This window comes from Papaver somniferum, chromosome 5 (genome assembly GCF_003573695.1).
Source record: "Papaver somniferum cultivar HN1 chromosome 5, ASM357369v1, whole genome shotgun sequence".
NCBI lineage: Eukaryota > Viridiplantae > Streptophyta > Magnoliopsida > Ranunculales > Papaveraceae > Papaver > Papaver somniferum.
Window position 1 is genome coordinate 18488859 of NC_039362.1, and position 18991 is coordinate 18507849.

Genomic DNA, 18991 nt, shown 5'->3' on the forward strand with positions numbered 1-18991 from the left:
ATATTACTATCAAATAACTATGAAAAATTGTTAGCGGTTATTTACTATATATCAGGTCACATAATGAATAAACAAATAGATACAACGTTATATAGTAACGTTGGGATAATAATTATAACATTCAGTTATTCTTTAATAGTACATGAATTTAAAAATTATTTAGTTATAATAATATAGTTTCGTCTGAAACTAAAATTTGATCGCATTAAAATAAATAAATAAATAATAATAATAATAATAATAGTGACATTTGAATAATGGTTACAACATTAAGTTATTCTTAAATAGTAAATGAATTTAAAAATTATATAGGGAATTACAGCAAAGCTAAAAAAAATATCAGATATCGAAGTGAGATTACTTATAATGGTGACTAAATTCAGATGACTAGTTTAAAATGACGTGAACTATTTATATATTTTATGAAGTAAATATATAAGACTAACACCAATTACGATAAAAGTTTAGAGACTAATTAATTTAACAAATTAATACTTAGTTAATCCAGCACTGGGGAATAGCGAGGTTGGTAATTCTGATGTGTTCAGGTGATACTTGTTACGTAGTGGGCATTTTCAGGCGTCATGAACTTAGACAGAGCAACTGCATTCTGGTATCACTAGGAACATAAGGGAGACTTTCTTCTATTAGTAGACCGATAGATCCCAAATTTTAACTTAGAAACTTTATTATAGAGTATCTTCTCTCGTAAATAGAACCAATAATTTATTGAAATGGAAATAGTCAATTGAACTTAGAGCCACAAATTTTTAGTTGTAGAAAGCCATATAGGTTTGTGTTTAGTTTTATGTTGATTGCAATTCGACAAGAGATGGGATTATTCTATAAGGTGGGGAGTTTTTGAAGACTTCAAGAATGGATTTATTTTCGAGGACGAAAATGAATAAGGTGGGGAGAATGTAAGGACCCTTAAGCTCGTCAACGCTATTAGACTGGTCAAGAGACGTCTTAGCCGATAATGACTCGATTAGTTTAACACGAACGTTAATTCATAGAAATTAACCTTACAACGATTTAGTTATGAAACTAGTACTGTTAGATAGATATCGAAAAGTTATGCGAGATTGACTACTCGAACGTGTCGTTCCGATACCGGATGAAGATAATTTATCAATTTGTTTCGAAGGGTAAAATAATAATCTGGATATTACCCTCTTGGGTGCACGTGTCAAAGCAAATGGGTGTGTCACCAAATTTGGTCGGCCTCATCCATACCTAATTTGGATATCTTATTTCTTTTTCTTCTTACTTTCTCGTTCTTCTCTTTCCTTCTTCTTCTTCTTCTCCTCTGTTCGTCTTTTGTCGAGAATTTGAGAATCAAAGTTGAGGTTCTTGAGATCGGATCAAGAGTAGAAAGATCAGGGAAGGGTTGCTGTTAGTGATGATTGTGTTGTGGTAGGTTCTGATGTTAAAAGAAGTGACGAATCAGAGAAGAGGGTTTTTCTGAGAATTGAATTAGGATGCGAATTGGTGATGATATAGTGTTGTTGGAGGAAGAATAATAACTGGGTTGTGATTCAATTGAAGATGTGTAGATGTTTTTGAGGATGAATCAAGTAAGTTAGGGTTTCTGGATTTGAAATTAGATTTGTATAGAACTGATGGTGATGATTTCGAGTTCATAATGGATGACAATCGAATGGGTTGATGTTGTATTAATGATAAGAAGTTGTTCTGAAGACGAATTGATGAATCAAAGAGCTGGGGTTTCTGTGAATTCATTGGAGTTCGATTTAAGTGATGATTAGGAAGAATTATTGGATGGGTCTGGTCGATTTGAGGACTTGAATTAATGGTTTGATCAGAAGTGAGGGTTTGAGGATTATTCGGGGTTTTCACAATTGATGTTTTTGCATCTGATCAGAAAAGAAAGGAGGAAACAACTTCAGTGATGATTTTAATTGAAGACCCAGGGTTCATGGATTGAATTTCAAGTGAAGAAGATTCCTAAGATGTGTATGAGGTAAATCTTCTTAACCAATTTAAGTATTTGTTATGTATATAATTTGGAGTTGGTATAATTAAAATGGGATAATGAGAATGTTGTTGTTGTTGTTGTTGGGTAATGGTTGGTAGAGAACATGAAAGATTGGGACTGATAGTGATTCATTTGAATTGTATATACTGGTTTTATGGTGTAGTGAAGTCTGGTGGTGTAGATATGTGGCAAGTTGGAAGAATAGTTGATAATGATGCTGCTATAGCGGAGTTTCAATGGTTGTGTTTTGAAAGAAGTTTGGATGTTTGTCGTTGCAGCTGTGAAGATTGTGATTATGAAGTTATGGTAATTGAGATTGGTAATAGTGACTGTTGGGGTGAATTGCAGGGAGATGGAATTAGATGAATGAATGTGAGGAAGATGTTGTTGAAGTTAACTGTGGTGGTGCTGTAAGGTGCAAGAGTATGTGTAGATGAATAGTGTTCTATATTAGTGTTTTTGTATGGAGTTGCAGCTCATGGAATTGGTGGAGGAATGTTATCTGAGTAGCTGGTGGAGGTTTAAATTCTGTCTTTTTAAATTCTGTCTTGTTGTCGGATTTAAGTTTTTCTTTTTCAATTGATATGTCTGGTTCACAATCTAGGGATAATCTCATATTGGTTGACACCAATATCTCAAATCAGTTGGAAGAGATAAGGGTAACCAACATCATAGAGTATCATGTGTAATCTTTCTCCTATCAATCTAACAGGGGGTTAGTCGTGGGAGAGTTCGAGAGATTTTAATGTATTTAGGTTTTCTCCTGTTAGTCTTGAGGGAGTTTGAGGGAGTCTCTCCAAATCTCCGTTAGTCGTGGGGGAGTTTAGAGGAGTCTCCTAAACTCTCTAGAAAACACCTGTTAGTCGCTGTGGAGTTTAAAAAAAGCTCTTGAACTCCCTATTAGTCATAAAACCCTACAATACTAGGGAGTTGGTTGTTTTGGGGAGTTCGAAGGATTTTTTAGTGTATTTTGTTCTCACAACAAATCTCTCAAAAGAGTAGAGATTTGGGAAAGAGTTTGGTACGTAGAAAACCATAGGAGAAAGAAGAGGAAACGTTTTTTTCCAGGTATGTTTTTTTTCTTCTTTGATCTCCATGATTGTTTATAATAGTTTGATTTGTGTATTATTTTGATTGTTTTTCATATCTTTGATCTCCATGATTGTTTATTTGATTGTGTGTATAGTTTTTTTTTTGTGGGTACTCTCTCTCTGTCAAAACCCTAATTTGTGGTTCAAAAGATCTTGGTAAGAAATTGCATGATTTGATTATAATGATATCTTTAAATTCAACCGTTGGAATATGATGAAATTTGAGTATGTCGTAGTTTACCTTGTTATAGAAGTACAGTAAAATTTTCACGCGGATCATGTCACGTTTGCTACTGCAAAGCTTGCACAACATATGACTATGGTCTGCTGAGTTTAAATCCCGGTCGAGGAAGAGGAAGATAGTCATCCATCAACGCTTGTAAATGACGATGAAATTTTGACACAACAAACTCAAGAACAACAACGTCAAGAAGCTAATGCATGGAGAAAGAGTATAGCGGATGATATGTGGGAAAATGTTCGTGAACAAAGGGAGTTAGAATTGTATGGAGACCGTTAAATTGAAGGGAAAAAAATTATCTCGTTGCACAAAATAACATACTATTGATACAGAGATATGATCATTTTCATTTATTTTTTTCTTTTGATTAAAGATCAATGTTATTTGCAAATAAGGGTTTATTGTTTCTTAAAAGAGAATGAGTTAGGAGTGAACTCTCTCAAGCTCCCCCAAACTCCCTCTAATAAACTGTCTCAAACTCCCTACACTCCCCCAAACTCCTTGAACTCAAAAACACAAAACTCTCTCAAACTTCCTACACTCTCTCAAAATCCCCGAGATTTAAAATACACTCAACTCCCCCGAAATCACTCGAGGACTAACCCCCTGTAAGTAATTTTCAAAAAAAAAAAGATCCCATCAAAGGCTGGTTGTGCCCAGTTGGGTATGACTGAAATCTTAATAAGCTCTCCACCAGGAGCCAGCGGTTCAGGCTAAGGCAGTTGGGGAACCTTGCCGGCACCACCACCACCGGTGGCTGGTACAGGCTTAATAAAAAAACAAAACTGGGGCTCTTAATAAGGAATGTTTTCGAATTCTATAGAAAGTGAAAAGAAAAAGGAAAGTCCGTGTCTATAAAAATAGGGGATATACTAGCTATAGTTCTCTCTGCATGAACATCTCTCCTTTTTTTTTACCATAGCTACGCATAATCCAATGACTAGTTTCAAAGCCATGCACGATTATGATGATGATAATGATGGACCTATAATCTCCAAGAGAAGGAAAACAACAACATCATCTAATGTCGACAGCAAGCATGAATATGATTCAAAGATGATGACAACAACAACATCTGACAGCGGCATGGTGGTGTCCCCGTCTGTACTGCCATCGGGGTCTAATAAATCAAAGCAATCGCAGGTTGGAGGAGATTCCAGATTTCCTTATACTGTGGAAGAAAATTCCAAATTGATGGACGAAGATAAAATGAATTTGACGTCATTGTTCCAGTTGCCGTCGTCTAGTGACAGTATTAAGCAAGTCTCTGAAACAGCAAACACAGATGACCAAGATGATGAAGAGGACAACCTTACGCTCATCGAGAGAAAGGAAAAACTTGAAGAGGACAACCTTACGCTCGCCGAGAGAAAGGAAAAACTTGAAGCTGCTTCTGCATTGGGTAGGATATCCAAAACTAAAATAGCAGCAAAAAAGGTGACTTCTTCTTCACTCAAGTGTGCATCAAAGAAAATAATAAAGAGCAGGTCTAAGTCGACGAATTTACACCTCAATTCTGGTGCCGGAAAGAAATGGACTACTTTTGCACACAACGGTATTGTATTACCACCTCCATACAAGCCGCACGGAGTGAAGATGCTCTACAATGGAGAACAGGTTGAATTGACTCCCGAACAGGAGGAGGTTGCGACCATGTTTGCAGTCATGAAAGACACGGAGTTTGCTGCGAAACCAAAGTTTATAGAAAACTTCATGAATGATTGGAGAGTCATACTTGGGAAAGAACACGTTATCAAAAAATTCCATCTGTGTGATTTCACTCCAATCTACGATTGGCATCAGAATGAGAAAGACAAGAAAAAACAGTTGAGCGCACTAGTAAGTTTGTAGATTACATCACAGTTGAGTTTTAGTATTTCCGGCATGCATCTAATTGTTGATTCCTGAACAATATATCTGACGAATATGATGACATGCAGGAAAGAAAAGCCTTGAAAGAAGAAAAGCTGAAGGAGGATGAGAGGTACATGTGGGCTTTTGTCGATGGCAAAAAAGAGAAGGTATGTCTATGCGGATTTCACTAGTAGTAGATTCCCAGTAAATTGTTTTTCATGTCTTTGTTTATGCATTTCTGTGGGTTTTATTTGACATAATAATTATGACAGGTTGGAAATTTTAGAGTCGAACCACCAGGGCTTTTCCGCGGCCGTGGGGAGCATCCTAAGATGGGAAAGCTGAAACGTAGAATTCGTCCAGACGAGATTACAATAAATATAGGAAAAGGTGAACCTGTTCCAGAATGTCCAATCCCTAATGAAAGGTGGAAAGAAGTGAAGCATGACAATACTGTTACCTGGTTAGCATTTTGGAAAAATCCAATTGATCCGAAAGCATTCAAGTACGTCTTTTTAGACGATACTAGCTCATGGAAAGGCCAAAGTGACAAGGACAAATATGAGAAAGCAAGGCTACTCAAGGTAATAAATCGAACACCAGTAGCTAGTTTACAGCTTGTCATGTTTTATCTTGAAGTCTGGAGCAATACTAATTGCTATGTTTCTTCATATATGTCGGTTGCAGGACTACATACTCGATATAAGAGCAAATTATAGAAAGGACTTTAGGAACAAAGATCTAATGAAGCAACAAATTTCCGTGGCTGCTTACCTTATTGATATGTTGGCCCTCAGGGCCGGGAACGAGAAGGATGACGATGAAGCTGACACAGTTGGTTGTTGTACATTGAAAGTTGAGAATGTCAGCTTAGTGCCTCAGACAAACAAGTTAGAGATCAACTTCCTTGGAAAAGATTCGATTAAATATGAAAACACTGTTGAAGTCGACCCTCTTGTTTATAAAGCAATTGGAGAGTTTAAAAAGGGTAAGCATTTCTTTTCCAATCTAAATGTTGTGTGTTAATTTTCTTTACCATTTCATGTTCGGATCGAGCCTTACGATGATTCTACTCTTTGTTCATAGGAAAAAATACCGGCGAGGAGCTTTTTGATAAGCTAGATACATATAAACTCAATGCTCATCTCAAGGAGCTCATGCCGGGCCTCACAGCAAAAGTTTTCCGCACATACAATGCATCTATCACTTTGGATAAGCTGCTGAACAGTGAAATCATGAATCGCAATGTTGCAGAAAAAGTTGTTGTTTATAATCGTGCAAACAAAGAGGTTGCTAAGTTATGTAATCACCAACGATCCGAGCCAAAGTCGCATGGCGCACAAATGCTAAAGTTAAGAGACAATATTGTTAAGTTGAAGGGTGTATTAGATGGACTGGAAACCAATTTGCACAGGGTGAGAAAAGGGAAAGCTCCACTGCAGCTGGATGCTGATGATGGGAAACCAAAGAAGAATTTTACCCCCGAAATGTATGGCGGGTTTTCTCTTATGTTAACTTATTACTATTTTGAGCTGAATGCACAATGATGTTGTTGTCTCATGTATGTTGCTATTGAATTTCAGATTGCAGAGGAAGATTAAGCTGACACTTGACAAGATTGAGAAGACCGAACGGGATATGGATTTAAAGAAGGAACTAAAAACTACTGCGTTAGGCACATCTAAGACTAATTATCTTGATCCTAGAATTTCAGTTGCTTGGTGTAAGCGCCATGAAGTCCCAATTGAGAAGGTAAAGGTTCAATATTGCATCTAATTGGATGGTTGGCTCTTTATAATCCTTTCTTTCTTTCTTAAATCTGATGCCGTTGTCATTCTCTTTTCGGCAGATATTCAACAAGTCGCTTCTGGCAAAGTTTGCTTGGGCAATGGATGTTGATCCAAGCTTCAGATTTTGATCCGTTGCCTGAGTTTTAATTGTATCAGGAGGATGAGGCTACAACTCTTGTTTATGAGCCTATGCCTACCTTCATATATGAACAGCAACAATTACCTTTATCTATGAACACTTCAACAGTTTCTGTTACAGAAGTCTGAGAATCTTGTTTCAACAAGGAGTGTGTGTATATCTGAAGCCACAGCGACTTAGTTGTTGCTATCGCTTGATGAAGGTTGAGGAGCATCAGTTAGATCCTCCAATTCCTCTGCCTGACCATCAACTTCTGCCACGTCTTGTTCTTCTTCTGGGTCGTGTGGTTCCCAATCATCTGCATTTTGTGCATCATCATCCTCTTGTGCGTTTTCCTCTTCTTCTTCATCATCATCATTCTCTTGTTCGTTTTCTTCCTCATCATCATCCTCATCCTCATCCTCATCACCCTCTTGTGCGTTTTCTTCTTCATCATCATCATCATTCTCATCACCCTCATCACCCTCATCATCCTCATCACCCTCGTCATCCTCATCACCCTCATCATCCTCATCATAGGCTAATTTAGCAAGAGAATTCAAACGCATAGCTTCCCATGCTCCCCTTATCAGACCCTTGGTGTCATCATTGATCTGATCTTCATGAATGGTCAAGAGAGATGCCACTTCAGCATATAGCGTGTTCCAATTGATGATCTCCATTGCAACTAGTTGCTGCATCCAAATTAGAACTATTAGCAGGGGATTATGAAGAAGGCTAGGTTCGCTAGATGAAGAAATGTCTATAGATTCAGAGGACTTACATCAGAGGTTAAATGACTTGTTTTGAATCGGCATATCATAGTTGCTGCATCGATGATTTCATCTTCTGTAGGCTCAAGAAGGCTAGGTTCGCCAGCTCTTTGCAGCAGAAGATCGTACAGAGTGTCAACGAGAACATCCTGCAATAAATTAAGAAGTATAATAAACATCACTGACAATGTAACGTATCTTAGTAGAGTTGCAAAATCCATACTACAACCAAAATAAACACAGAAACAGTTGCAGATGTTTGATAGATCATGTAACATTCTCCATCAATATATAGGGTGAAAGAACATTCTAAACCCGTAAACAGTCTATCACACTAAACCAAAATCAAAGTCATTTAAAAACTCAATGCCATAATAGAGTATCACATGTGGGGTAGTGTATATCCATTTTTACATGCTGCCTTCAACAATCTAAAACTACGAACAGTTTGAATGGTAACTCCAGAATCCAATTCAACCTATCACACTAAACCCAAATCAACCCCATCCTTTTCATTTAGAACAACTTAAACAGCTTCATGACTATATAACGAAATAAAATTGAGATTTATAAAATTGATTTTCCTTGAATTTGTATCAAATTATATCAAAACAGGATCCGCTTAGTTCATCTCCAACTGACTGAAGTAAGATTAAACAAAACGAATTAAGAACAACTACGAAACTAAAATATGACATACAAATTCAGTGTCTCTCTGCCTAGGATGCCACTGAAATGCTTCAGTGTCTGTCTCTGTACCTGGGATGCGATTGACATATGCTACTCTAACAATAATAAATGGCCTGACTGTCTACAACCATAATAGAACATGTTGGTCAGCTTGAACAACGAACGGTTACTCAATTCCTTCAGCTTGAGATGGTTATCCTTATTTCAAGCATTCTTTCCAGCAAGCCTATATGATTTAAGGTTATATTGAATTCAGTCTTCCCCCGATGCAAACTACAGGTCATGTATTTAGTAGACAGAAACAACATTATTCATTCTAGTCTCCTGTTGGCGTGGGTGTTCCTTTGCGTTTTACTTACCCACACCCTAAAATATTTCAACCAAATGAAACAACTACCATATGTAAATACTAACTCCCTACAAATCATCAGAATTAAAAATTCAACCTATCCATCTATCTACATTATACATGACAATACTCTTTTTCCATCATCAGTGACACAAATCAAACGTAATAACTAGCTATTTTTTTACATATTTGGCTACTTTAGATATACCGGAGGCAGCACTCAGGTCAAGGTACTATCGATATGTCAAGACCCTCAATAAACAGTTTGGAAAATCCAGAGAGGATGTCAAGAGAACACATTAAAGCAAAAAGCGTTGTCAAGCAATCTACATACCTTTTTCGAGGAAATCCACATGTTCCCTCCAAATAAAGTGGCAAATTGACACAGTTCTCTCTTTGTATGCCTGTGAAGCTTTTTTTTGGTACTCTCCTCGTCATCATTTACTGACTTCCATTTAACTAGTACTTCACTCCTATGTTTCGATAAAAAATCGCACTATGAAAAAAACAAATTTACTAAATTAGATGTGATTAACAAACAAATTACCAGACAGAAGGTTTTGTTTTAGGTTTACCTTTCCTTTCCTTCCAAGAAGAGTTTCATAGAAAGATTCTGTGGTCCTTAAGTCCTTAGGTCCCAAATCTATGAACAATGTCATTCGTACAGATACAAGGATTCATTAGAATCATGTTGTGATTTTAATATAATTTTAAACCTATCAAATCATCACCATTCACAGTAACAACATCAATCACAACATAATCTTAAACAGAAACCTGAAAACTAAACCCAAAATTGAGAATAACCGGAAAACATCGAAACTTTTTTCTTACTTCGATTACCATCACCAGCTCCTACAACAGCATTCGCAACTTGAACTCCGGCGACATCTTCATCCCCGATTACTTCTTCTGCTCCAGGAGGGATTTGCTCTTCGTTTTCCATCGACTTCAAGACTCTGCTTCTGAATTTCTGATTCAAAATTGAATTCAACTTCTTTTGGAAAGACTCAATTTCCTCGTGTAATATATGACCATGCTTGGTATGTAAAACTTCGACTCCCGTTCACTTTAGCAGTTGAGCTTACGTGTCATGTGTATAAGAGGAGTGTACAAATGACTGTAAATTTTATTTTTTCCTTCTGAAAGTGACCTCTTACAGTACAAAGTAAACATAGTGTAACAACAGCGGGTGAAAACTGCAGTCACACCCGTCCATCTATTTTTTGGATTTTTTTTAGTGTCAAACCCACCGTCTGAAAAGTTTACGGGTGCATTCATTTATTCAGAAAAACTATTAGGAGACTCAATTTTTTAGAATTAGAAAAAGATACGGAGATATTTAAACAAAGCAGAAAGATTGGTTAAGAAATCGAAACAGAGCTGAAAACAGTGGGGTACCAAAATACACCACCAACTTTTTCGTAGGCAATCTGTATGGACAAACTCAACAGAACTCCGAGAGTAAAAACTCAATCAAGAAAAATATCCAGAGTTATATCTCTCTCACTTGTTGTTAGAAAGTCTACAGAACTGAATCCATAAACCTAACTACAAAGAGAGATCTTGGACCGTTCCAAAGACCAATATTCAAGGATCAATCAAGTCTTATCCAACTAACAAGGTTGGACCTAGCTACTGTGATTGATCAACGGACAACCTGTGATATTTCAATTGTAAAGATAAACAATATAAAGCGGAAAAAGAAATAACACAGACACCAGAAATTTTGTTAACGAGGAAACCACAAATGCAGAAAAACCACTGGACCTAGTCCAGATTGAACACCAAACTGTATTAAGCCGCTACAGACACTAGCCTACCACCAATTAACTTCGGTATGGAATGTAGTTGAGCCCTACAAGGAAATCCTCCGAACAGTCGCGCTCCTTACGCCTCTTGAATCTCGCAAGACTCCGAGCAATTGATTCCCGTAGATGATCTTAGCCACAACTAAGAGTTGCTTCAACCTCAATTGAAGAATTTAACCTAACTCTGCCTCCCACAGATTAAGCCTATAATTGATTTCATGATTTACGATCTAAACGGATGATCAGATCAAACGAAAGATCCATGTGATGGAAATCGATAGAAACTTGACAAAAGTCTGGCTATCCTCAAAATTCGGACTTATACAACCAGAAGTGCAGCCTAGATAAACGAAGCTTAATATGATACTAATTGATAAATGCTAACTGTTAGAGCATAGCTCGGTCAACCTCGCATGCGTTTCTATCTCAAGCATGTTTGTCAATGTTAGTGATCGAAACTATAAGTCTTGATTTCTAGTCTATTATAGCTTAGTCTCGGACTAGGATAGAAAAGTGTAGTTGAGCTCAAGGACTTCATCGCGATTCATCATACAACGACGAAGATCTACTCAAGGAACCGTGGAACTTCATCAACAAAAAGGTATGTGGAGACTTGAACTTATCTATCACTCAAAATTCTAATTGAGTTTTAATTGTATCAGGAGGACCTTGCCTTTTCTCAAAGGCCCCCCACATGGCCACAGTTTGCCATCCGCCATTAAGGAGATCCAACCTCTTGCATCTAATTGTATTGTACGATTTTTTATTTAATTTTTTTCATTCAGAAAGTGTATATTTTTCCTCATTTTTTTTGGGGAATAAAAAATATATATAAACAAGAAAACCAAAGACAGCTAATATATAATTTAGGCTCGTTTTGGACAATCTCCAGATGAGTTGACAATCACTGAATCTGTTGGATTAGCATGTTATGTTCGTTGGATTAGCATGTTATGTTCTTACAACAACATTGTTATTTAAGAAGCTTACATTATAAGCTTTAACACGGTCATAAGTATCTCTAGGAATTAAAAAGGCTGGTGCAGAATCTTAAGTAATATGTTGAGTGGCACCAGAATCTGCATACCAAGGATTCTCTCCATTTAAACTTGCAGAGGCCAACATATCATGAATGTTGCTAGGAATTGCTCTTCCTTGATAAGAAAAGTTCATTCTATAAGTACATTCCGGAGCATCATGAGCATCTTTAAGACGAATTTGACAAGGAATTTTTGTCATTTTAGCAGTTGAAGTACTAACACCATAAGAATTTGGTAGTGGATTCCTCACAGGAAAGGTTGATGAAGATGAAATTGGTGAATATTAAGGATATGAAGGTCTATATGAAAAAGGTTGAAATTGTGGATTTGGAGATCTGTATGAATAGTTGGTTCTTGATGGAAAATTGTGAGAAAATTGATTAAATATTGGTGGTGCTTGAAAGAAAGGTGGTCGAGTACGAGATCTAAAAGCAGCAAAAGCTTTTGCTTTTTCAGATTGTGTAAACAACTTAGATTTCTCAGTAAGCACAATTTCTTCACTTAACAAAAGGTTGTGAAGTTCTCCTAGAGTGACCGGAGGATTTCTAATTCTAATTGAAGTAGAAAAAGAATCAAAAGCAGGATTAAGGCCATTGATAACACTTACTACCATTTCACTGTTGTTGATAGCAGATCCAGCAGCAGAAAGTAAATCTGATATCTTCTTGATCTCATTATGAAAGGTAGTAATAGAGGAGTTACCTTGTTTGATATTTTATAATTTTTTTCTAAGTTGAATTACCTGTGTTTAAGAAGTTACAGAAAACTTTTCTTCAATTAATTTTCATAGATCGTACGATGTTTATGCTCCAACAACATAAGATATTACACTTTCAGAGATTGTTGACTGAATCCAGAGAATTAATGTCTGATCTTCTTCATACCATCGAGTATACTCAGGATTGATAGTGTGATCTTCATCTGCTCCTCTTACTGCATATACATACTTGAGAGGATAATTCTTGGATCCATCAATGTAACCTAAAGCATTATAACATTTGAACAAAGGTAAAAGTAAAGATTTCCAAGTAATTTAATTATGCTCTTGAAGCTTAGAAGTAACAATACTAGATATTGTGTGAAGTGAAACTTTAATAATTTGTGATTCCATAATAAAAAAAGAAAAGAAGCAAAGCAAGAAAATCAAGAAAATTTGCAGAGTTTTAATGGCGGAAGCTTTAAGAAAATTGAAAGAAAAAGGTCATCGGGCCAAAAGGCTCTGATACCATAGGGAAATGGTACAAGAAGATAAGATTGACAACACACCAGAACTGAGATCAGAGTCTCAGTTATATACAGACACATGACCGACTCAAGTTAACAGACAGGATGTCATTCATATACGTAAATTGTACGGACATAAATGACTATAAGCACCCAAGAAATATAAAAGAGTTGTCCAGGATTGTTGATTCATAACTGTGTACTATTAGCAACTCACCGAGTCATACCCCTTCTTCTATTATCGCACCTTCAATTCTTTGTCAAAACCCATATCGAGAGTTTTAAGTTGACCAATTATTTCTCATAATCAGGACAATACAACAATTGATCCAAATATAAACCCCCGACTAATTCAACATAACTCATTCACTGAGTTAGATAACCAATTTGTGGAATAGTGTACGTACACAAAACTACCCACTGATTTTTGGAATCCGTTTAAAACCTGGCTAAATTGGGCCCTATAAGGTTTAATTTGGGCCTATCACTACGTGACAAAAAAAAAGACATTTTGAAGTAAAATGAAAAGCCCCTTAACTAATTATTTTTTAATGGCTAATTTATCCCTGATTAATTTGTATTAATTCGGGTGATTAGTGGTAAAATATCGTGTTAGATGTGAAATTAACTTGTGTTAATGAATCATCTGAACATGAAAAAATTTAAAATTTTGAATTTTTTTAAGAACACCAACTCATAATCGTTATATGTTTCCATTGGTATCAACCGATTGTAACCTCAAAAACATATAGAGATTTTCTGAAACTTGCTTCTACCCAGAATCGGTTTATATGGACATGAAAATCAACCGATTATCCAGAATCGGTTTATATGGGCATGAACATTAACCGATTGTGGGTAAAATTTTTCTTTTTTATCTGTGAATTATGTGTTTTTAAACATCAAATAAAATTAAAATTCATTTTATACCTTCATACTCAGTTTCAAATCATTTAAGAAGTTGTACTCGTTTTCAATTCGAGTATGAAGTTATACTCGTTTTCTATTCGAGTATAAAGTTATACTCATTTTCAAATTGGGTAAAAGCATGTAGAACTATTTTCATTTTCATTTTTAATCGAAATGAAATCGAGTATGATTTCATACTTATTTTATCGTCGAGTACTAATTATTATTTTTTTTGGTTCACCAGAATCGGTTTACACGATACATATATAAAAACTGATTCCTAATATTGATAACAGGAATCGATTTTTATATATGTATCGTGTAAACCGATTCTAACAAAAAAATAACACAAAAAAATTCCACACAAGAATCGGGCTATGTGGGCATTAACGTAGACCGATTCTGATTCAATTTCCTCAGAACAGAATGCCATCCAGGACAATCGGTCTTTGTGGGCATAAACATTTTTTTCTAAATGAAATCGGTTTACAAGTGCATTGACGTAGACCAATTGTTATAAATCCAAAAAACTTTAATTTAAAAAAATTGGATTGTTTGGGTGATTAGATGTTATTGGAACCTACTCCAGGGGATTGGGTTAATAGAAAAGTACCCGATTCGAGCTAAAACGAAAAATTACCTATTTTAGTGAATCTGGTGATTATCAACAATGTTTTCGTTTAATTATGAATTTTTAATTTTGATGGAAAGGGAAATGGAAGTGATTTTTATTTGATTTAGCTTTTTTTTTTTGTTATTAGGATTTAATGAGGATAAATTGGTAGTATTAAAATTTCATAGAGGGTAAAATGGTAGTTTCATCCAACTTAGACACCCATTATCATTCTCTATGGGGTGGATGAAAAAATCCATAGGCCCCAATTAATCACCATACGCCCAAATTTAGCCAGGTTTTAAAAACGTTTATCTCTTCAAGCAGGGTACTAAGTGATGTAACCATATTCATTACCCCCAGTTGTTGCGGCCGTTGTTGTCCCAACTCTCAGATACTTCATTCACTAATTTGATTCTTTTGATTGTTCGAAATTTTGGGTATTAGTTGATTTTCAGAAATTTGGCTTGAGCGAAAGATATACAAACATCTAAAAGAAGAAAAGAGAGCAGAGGTGATTTTTTTTCTTCTTTTTTTGTGAATTAGGTATTTCAATAAAAAGCTAACTTAAGGCGTTAGCAGCCGTGATTACAATACAATTATAGCTATATATTATAGCTAACAGATTAAGGAAAATACATAAAAAGTAAAATGCAAAAAATAAAATGTAAATGATAAAACCACCAAAAGGTGTTGGACACGCATTTGTTGCCTCGTTAAAAACTTTGACCGGGAAAACCCAAATCCAAAGGGATAAAATCCTGACGAAGGAAAAGAGCACAACGCGATGAGTCCTACAGCAGATTCTAAAACTAAAATGATAAAGATAACTAAAATTTTTGTAATTTTTCAAAAACCTAGAAAGCACTAGTTCTCCATCAATACCCAATGAGTAGTCTTCTAATACTGGCGGTGTGTATGATTTGAGCATCTTTGCTCTCGATAAAACTATCAAATAGTACTCCTGAGCCCTTTTATTACGAACAAGTCTGATAAAAGTGTCACGACGGCCTGTACAGGAAAGAGATCTCTTCTTAATGATTGAGAATGACGGTATAGCCTTTCCTTCAATTGAAGATTTACTTGATGGGAGTTGCATCTTCGAAAAAATACAACCATAAGGAACATAGTCAGTATTGATTTCAGCATCATGTTGTTTCACAGGAGCCTTCATTTTCCTACGTCTAGAAGAAGCACAAAAGTAGGTTAATTTGCATATCAATCTTACACAAACACAATATATTTTAAAAGGGAAAAACTAGTAAGCAGAAAAAAAGAAAAAATAAAACTCAAGTTGAAACAACCACGAATAAAACTACTGGAACTAAAAGATACTATAACTATACAAGATGAGAGAAAATAAGGGAGCCTAGTTATTTGTCTGGTATCAACTCTTTCAGGGGAGCTAACCTCAAACAAAGAAAAGGAAGAATCGAACAAATTATCACAAAGAAAAAATTTAAGGTAAACTTATAATCTAGTGCTTAGAGAACAGAGGTGATGCAGATAGCAGAAGACGAATGCTTCTTAAGTTAGGGCTTTTATGTGCAAATAAACTAAGCAAATGACTATATTAACCTGCTTCCTTGAGAAATTTCAGTAAATGCCAAACATGTGTCATGGTTCCGAACATGTGTCGTTTTCCCTTGATAAACTAGGACATGTGTTTTTTTACTCGAAGTGAAGGCGACTACGAATCATCATAGAAGGAGATGCTACGAATGTCACTGATGCAGTTTTGGGTGACCATAGAGACATTCCTTGGACCATAAATTCGGTGGTTCGTCAGATCAAAGATATTGCTAGGCAATTTAATGATGTTGAATTTGTCTATGTACCTAAATGTGCAAACAATCTGGCTCATTCTTTGTGCCAATATGCAATGCATAACAATGTAAATAATTGGTGGGATGAGAATTCCCCACCTTCTTGTATCCTTTCAAACCTCACTAATTGAGGAAGTTTAATTAATTGGGCTCCTTGGAGCCCTTTCCCCCTTCAGAAATAAAAGAAAAAAAAAAGACAATATACCCATGTAATAATTAATTACAAAAAATCATGGCACGGTCTTTTCATTAAAAAATAAAATAAAGCTTCTTCTTAAATTTTAAATGCAGTATTTCTCAAAATGCATTTCCAATTCTACGTAAATATTCTGATATGCTTTGTAGTAGTGGCTATAAAAAAATCTTCGCACAACTCTTCTTTTAGTGTTATTTTCATCCGTGTTTTCATATTTTGTTAAGTAGGCTGTGAAATTCTAAAATTTATTCTTCGTGCATTTTGTTGGACACAACATGGTTTGTTCTTCAATTATATGTGTATTTTTCGGTCGTCCCTCTACTGCTGCAGCAGTAATCTAGTGTCATTATTAAGGAAAGGTATTTAATTATGCACTGCTGCAAACAATTAAACCAATCTGATGAGTGGATCAGAAAAAATTGAAACTAATTTATATATGAAGAACGAAAATCGTCATCGGAAATTTATTTAACTTGATTAACAGGAAAATTTCTTAAATTAGTTAGAAATTGTGATACTCCGTATTTTTAAATGAATGGGTTTGTAAAGTAGTATTCATCGAAAAAAAATCTACAAGCAAAACTCGTTTAAACCAAGGTTTTGTAATGAAAATCAAATCCCTGTTGACGAACAAGCTATGGTTTTTATGAATTATTTTCTCAACTCTCGCTTAAAATCTCCCGGATCTGATAATGGAAAGAGTAAAATTAGAGAAGTAAGAAGAGGATTCTTCATTTTTGGATTGATTTGTTGGTGCAACTTTTGTTAGAGCATTGCTCGGTCGAGCTCATAAGTGTTGCTATATAAAGCTTGTTGTCAAATTTAGTTGTCAAAACTATATCTTGATTTCTAGTCTACAATTAGTTAAGTCTCGGTCTAGGATAGAAGTAGTTGAGAAATGAGCCAGTCATCATTTGCATTCTACCGTTTGAAGGTGAAGATCAACGTAAGCTTTTGGAAAACTTCATCAACAAAAGGTAACTGAAGACTGAACCACATATTTCTCAAATTATATTCACTTTCTATCTTTGAGATGGTTGTCGCATAACTAATTAGACTAGCTTGCATAGACAAGGATTTCGAGTCGGGAACTATTTATTTAGTTTACGAGTTTCTCGAAATATAATGACTAAGCTTAATGAACATTTTTCATACTTGATCAAATTTGGTGGAGAACAGTTTATTGTTCGGAACCAAATCATGATTTAAGTTTATCAATTGAAAATAACCTGGAACAGTGATATGTGTCATTGATATTATTCAGGAATGTTTCGAATTGATTTAGAAAAATATAAAATATTATATTCGAAACAATGTTATCAGTCTTACAAACTAGGAAAACTGTTATATGTCTGAAGTCGTAATACATGTATTCGTACACGTAGCGGACTGACGGAAGTTCTCGACCGAGAATTTCTGCTGGGATTTCCAAAATCTCGTTTGTGTGCTATTCCGCGAACTGGCGGAAGTTCTCTTGCCGAGAATTTCTGCTGAGTTTGGAAAACTCTGCCCGTTAAATTATGTCCGCGAACTTGTTTGTGAGCTTAAGTGGTTATGATCTAAAGATGTGCTCTGAACATGAAACTTAAATTACTAAGGAATGTTTTATGCCAACCGTGGATAAAGTTCATGAGCCAATTCAATCGAATCGAATCATGTTTGTTTCAATTGCGTCTTATGTATTTACATAAGATCTCATAGCAATTGAACAACTCTCTAACTAGTTCATCTTGAAGTCATTTGAACTAGTTATGGTGAAGAAGAACAAGGTTAATATGAAATGCTCATATGGTTAACCATTTGGTTACTATGTTTAACCTATACACTAGTACACGTTTGGGCACGGTTTTCACAAACACAGTAAACGTATACCTCAAGTGTGTGTGACAAGCTAAGTTTTCGATCTAACGGTTGAGAAATATCATCTTGAATCTAAATCAGGTTTTGTAACCAAGGAAAAACCCTGATTTGAAGGTTATATATAGGAGACATCTAGCATTCGGAAAAATTAATCCCCACACGTCTGTGCGATACTAGTGCGCTCGCTAGAGTCGATTCTCCTTTAACCTTTGGTTTTCTTCTTCTAAAACCAGGTTAACGACTTAAAGACTTCATTGGGATTGGAAGCCAGACCGATACTACTTTTATCGTAGTTGTGTGATCTGATCTTGCATCTTCTATCGTACGAGTACAATCTTTGATTGGATTGATATCGTGAGAGTTCTCTGATAGGCAAGATATAAAAAATAATCGCAAACACCTTCGTCTCATTGTTTGTGATTCCACGACATCTTGTTTCGCTAGTCGATTAAGATTGTTGTGAGGTGATTGATTAATCTAGGATGTTCTTCGGGAATATAAGTCTGGATTATCAATTGGTTCCTGTTCACCTTGATTATTATCAAAAGACGGAACGAACTCTTTTAGGGTTTATCTGTGGGAGACAGATTTATCCTTTGATAGACTT

The 18991-nt window shown here is 35.6% G+C and overlaps 1 protein-coding gene and 1 long non-coding RNA gene across 2 annotated transcripts; both read left to right on the forward strand.

Moving 5' to 3' along the window:
• The first annotated feature begins 1268 nt into the window (after positions 1-1268).
• Positions 1269-2729, forward strand: LOC113281087. The gene is made up of 2 exons (XR_003325904.1): positions 1269-1984; positions 2098-2729. It is a non-coding gene; the product is annotated as an uncharacterized LOC113281087 (long non-coding RNA).
• A 1538-nt stretch (positions 2730-4267) lies between these two features.
• On the forward strand, positions 4268-7103 carry LOC113278814 (DNA topoisomerase 1 alpha-like). Its single transcript, XM_026527556.1, has 7 exons — positions 4268-5170; positions 5272-5352; positions 5458-5769; positions 5873-6173; positions 6272-6674; positions 6769-6937; positions 7035-7103. Exons 1-7 carry the CDS (start codon positions 4268-4270, stop codon positions 7101-7103), a joined length of 2238 nt encoding a protein of 745 aa, XP_026383341.1.
• Positions 7104-18991: the final 11888 nt, after the last annotated feature.